The sequence below is a fragment of the Protobothrops mucrosquamatus genome, unplaced genomic scaffold, assembly GCF_001527695.2.
Source record: "Protobothrops mucrosquamatus isolate PMUCROS unplaced genomic scaffold, P.Mucros_1.0 scaffold16396, whole genome shotgun sequence".
Lineage (NCBI taxonomy): Eukaryota > Metazoa > Chordata > Lepidosauria > Squamata > Viperidae > Protobothrops > Protobothrops mucrosquamatus.
The window spans coordinates 9,710-13,750 of NW_015402161.1; the positions used below are offsets into that span (position 1 = coordinate 9,710).

The 4,041-nt window shown below is 39.8% G+C and overlaps 1 protein-coding gene across 1 annotated transcript; it reads right to left on the reverse strand.

Moving 5' to 3' along the window:
* Nucleotides 1-3: 3 nt before the first annotated feature.
* LOC107301761 (disintegrin and metalloproteinase domain-containing protein 20-like) lies at nucleotides 4-1,225 on the reverse strand (the record flags this gene model as incomplete). The annotated part of the gene is made up of 1 exon (XM_015830945.1): nucleotides 4-1,225. A coding segment is annotated over exon 1 (1,222 nt), but the record flags the coding sequence as incomplete, so codon positions are not given.
* Nucleotides 1,226-4,041: the final 2,816 nt, after the last annotated feature.

Below are 4,041 nucleotides of genomic sequence, written 5' to 3' on the forward strand. Positions count from 1 at the left end.
TGCCACAGTTTTTGAGGTCATACAATTTCTCATGTTCTGGCGGAATCAACAGACATTGCTTTCTACTAGTATCCATTAGCTTAGAATAACTGGTATAACTGCAGTTACTGAACTTACTTGTGCTACTTTGGAAGGGAGCCATAATACAAGAATGCTGTTTACAGGTGCAGGATTTCTCATCGTGCTGCATACCAAGGTTATGACCCAGTTGATGAGCAAAAGTTATTGTGAAAGAAAACAAACTAGAAGTAATAAATGCCTCAACAGCAGATGCCCAGTTTGGATCACATACAGATCCAACAAACGATAATCCAAACTTAATCCCAAAATGCTTATATACAAATAAGTGGCCAACATCGTGCCTTAGGTGCTGGACAAGTATCGTTTTCCTCCATGTATTGAAAGTGTCAAGCAACTCATCTATGCTTTTTGCGATTGCAATGAGGTTCTTTTGTGACCATATTTCTAATCCAACCACCACCAGATGAATCCCAAGAGGCTTGTACAGCGAATCTGCAAGGTGAACAACATCCAGGACTTGTCTAGCGGTGACAGTTTCATTTTTACCAAATTGGACATATCGTTCATGTTCTACTACAATTGCTATCTTCATGTACCTGGGGTATGTTTGCCATAGTCCGCTCAAAGCACTTTTGCTTAGAATATTCTCTCCATTCTGGATCGTGGCCTCCTGGTGATTTTTGTCTTCTTCCATTACTCCACACCTCATTGGGATTTCATTCCCCTTCTCTTCCAGTCTGTAGACCACATGCTGGAAAGTAGCAGATGTCTGCAGAGGTTCAATTTCGTAGAGCTTATTACCCACTTGTAGAAAGCCTCTGAGTCCTCCTGAGCAACTGCTGAGGGTGACTAGGGAGGAAGGCTCGTCATGGACAAAGCCATAGTAAAAGCAGTCATTCCTGATGAAAGGGTAGTCCACCTCAATGTCTCCATCCTCATTGTAGGTAAAAATAGGGAAGTGCTTAGGAACAAAATTCCTCTTCTGCCTGAGATGTACCACGTGGCCTTTCCCTTCTATCTGCATTAAATAAGTAAGGTCTTGCGGTTCCCGGCCTCGTCGGGGTGCCATCCTTCTTGGGATAATAACTTCGTAAGAAATGAAGGAAAACCCCTGAGGTGGTACCTGACAAATGGGCTGACTCCAGAATATCCCAGAGGCAAGGACAAGACAGAAAAATCCTCTCTTGGCACTACCCATCCCCATTTCTCCCTTCAGGGGCCAAGGGAGGGGAGGCCTTGCCTCACGTTGGAGAGTGACAGCGATGGAAGCAGCAAGGCGGAAGGCAGAGGATAAAAACAAAAGTCCGCCACCACCACTGTAGTGGGAGGAGGGTAGCCATGGAGTTCCCTTTGGCTGTACAGCAAACGGCTTTTTCCTGTATCTTCTGGAGGGCATTCCAGAACTTTCAGGAAAGCCCCTCCCTCTAGTTGGCAGGCAGAGTCCAATAGGACTGATCTATTCCATCAGGTAGGCTATTTTGCCATTCCAGATCACCCTAGTCCCAAGTCACTGAAACAAAAGTAAAGTTTCATTCTTAACACTGGGGGGGGGGGGGAGATGTGGAGAATAGGTTGCTTTTAAGAAACTCTATCTTCAGATATCTTTCCCCCCCATTCCACTGGCCATCCCATTGGATACAACCATGTATTCTATTTAGATACATCCTGGAAAACTAAATTCAAGAGCAAAGACAAATTATGTTTATTATTTTACTGATTAAAAGAAAGGAAAGCAACGATAAGTAAGCTTAACTATCTACTGGCTAGTTCAGTAGATGGAATGCTGAGCAATATCCACGTAACTGAGCTGTGTTGGGTCCGGATACATGCAGAGAATTGACGAGAGCTATGCCCTTATTTTCCATCCTGATTGTCAGGCATATGATAAATATCCTGAGGTACAAAGCAGTCTATGCTATCTTTTGAAGCTCTATTCTTGAATCAGTTGAGTTATTTAGCCCTCTGCTCTTAAGGAGGTAGGAAACTTTTAAACAGAAAGTTATTGCCCTGAACATATTTTGGAGAGGTCAAGAAACTGGAGAGAGAAGAACAATCAGGTAAAATGAAGATGCCACATATCTAATCAGAGCAGAATATTCTGTTTTCTTCCATGGATCTGGACAAAAAAAATGGGGGAATTTTTTTGTAAAATTTAACATACAAAAGTCTATTGTAGGCCTGATTCTGCATTTTCTGTTTCTTACCTCCATTTTCAATAGTTGTGATCAGAAGGCACACCAGGAACCCCCAAAATAGGTTTGGGAATTACAGGCTAAGAGAGGCGTGTTTTAAGATAAGAGCACTTATATGAAATTCACACCCTTTTCCTGAGGTTTCTGTTGTTTTTTTAAAAAAAGAATTGATGATTTTTTAAAAAAAAAATTTGCAAGGCTTTTATTTCTATTTAAACAATTCTTAACACCATTTATTTTAGATGTATTTGTGATATATTTGAATATTTTATTCTCATATACTATTTATAATGTTCATATACACTCTTGGAGGCCTTATAACCTGAAAAACAGAATATGAATACTATGCTAAATATGCAGTATTATCACACCTCATACCCTAAAAGCATTAGTATCTCACCTTGGAATGAATTACATCTTTCTTTTCCTATACCTCATCCTCATCACCTTGCTTTTTAAAAAAAGGGACTGGAGAATTTATTTATTCATTTATTATTTATTTGGAGTCATAATTATTTTACGAATAGCACAAGGCAGTGAACATGTCCAACATATTTTCCTCCTCCTATTTTCTCCACAACAACCCTGTGATGTGGATTGGGCTTAGTCAGAGGGACTGGCCCAAAGTCATCCAGCCAGCTTTCATGGCTAACGCAGAAGATGAACTCATGATCTCCCGCTTTCTACTCTTACGATCACCTTTCATTTCCAGATGATGTGGCTTCTTTGATCCAAAGGTTTGTGTTGATCCCTGGAACGTGTAAGGTTGGTTCTGGCCTTTAGCATGTTCACAACTTTCTTAATGGACAAAAAAATACATAAAGCTTATTTAATTAAATGTATTGGCCACCTAACTCCCACAGTCTCTAATACAAAACTAAAAAAAAGACAAAAACAGAAGCACTAAATCAATAGGCAGCACAAACTAAAATAGTCTGTGGAGAAAACCCACAAAATAACGAATATTAAACCTTGATTATCCATTAAACATTGATCAGCCATTATGTTAAAAAGGCAAAAGAAAGAGACAAGATCACCGGCTCATCTGGTGAAATTCCTAATATCCTGGGGCCATCCACATAAGGAACGAGTAAGACTTCTGTTTTTTTCCAAGATGTGATTCTGATTACTTTTGATGGTTTTGTTTCCCAAGATTTGTGAGATTTCCTCAGGCTGGTGATTAGAATCTTAGAGGCTTTTCAGTCTAAACAGTTTTACAGATAAATCAACTTGAGCAGGCCTGATTGTTCACGAATAATGAAAGAAGAAAAGGGCTCAAGAAACCGTGGACTACTAGTAGCAGCGGCACCCTATTTTAGACAGGTGGTACTCTCCCTGAAAGACCAAGCTCATTTGGGAGTAGCTTCAAATGTCAATGGATATAAAATAATAATAATAATAATAATAATAATAATAATAATAATAATAATAATAATAATAATAATAATAATAATAATAATAATAATAATAATAATAATAATAATAAAAAAGTTGGAAGGGACCTTGGAGGTCATCGAGTCCAACCCCCTGCCCAGGCAGGAACCCTACACCTTTTCAGACAAACGGCTGTCCAGTCTCTTCTTAAAAACTTCCAGTGTTGGAGCATTCACCACTTCTGGAGGCAGGTTATTCCACTGGTTAATTGTTCTAACTGTCAGGAAGTTTCTCCTTAGTTCTAAGTTGCTTCTCTCCTTGATCAGTTTCCATCCGTTGCTTCTCGTCCTGCCTTTAGGCGCCTTGGAGAATAGCTTGACTCCCTCTTCTTTGTGGCAGCCCCTGAGATATTGGAACACTGCTATCATGTCCCCCCTCATCCTTCTGTTCGTTA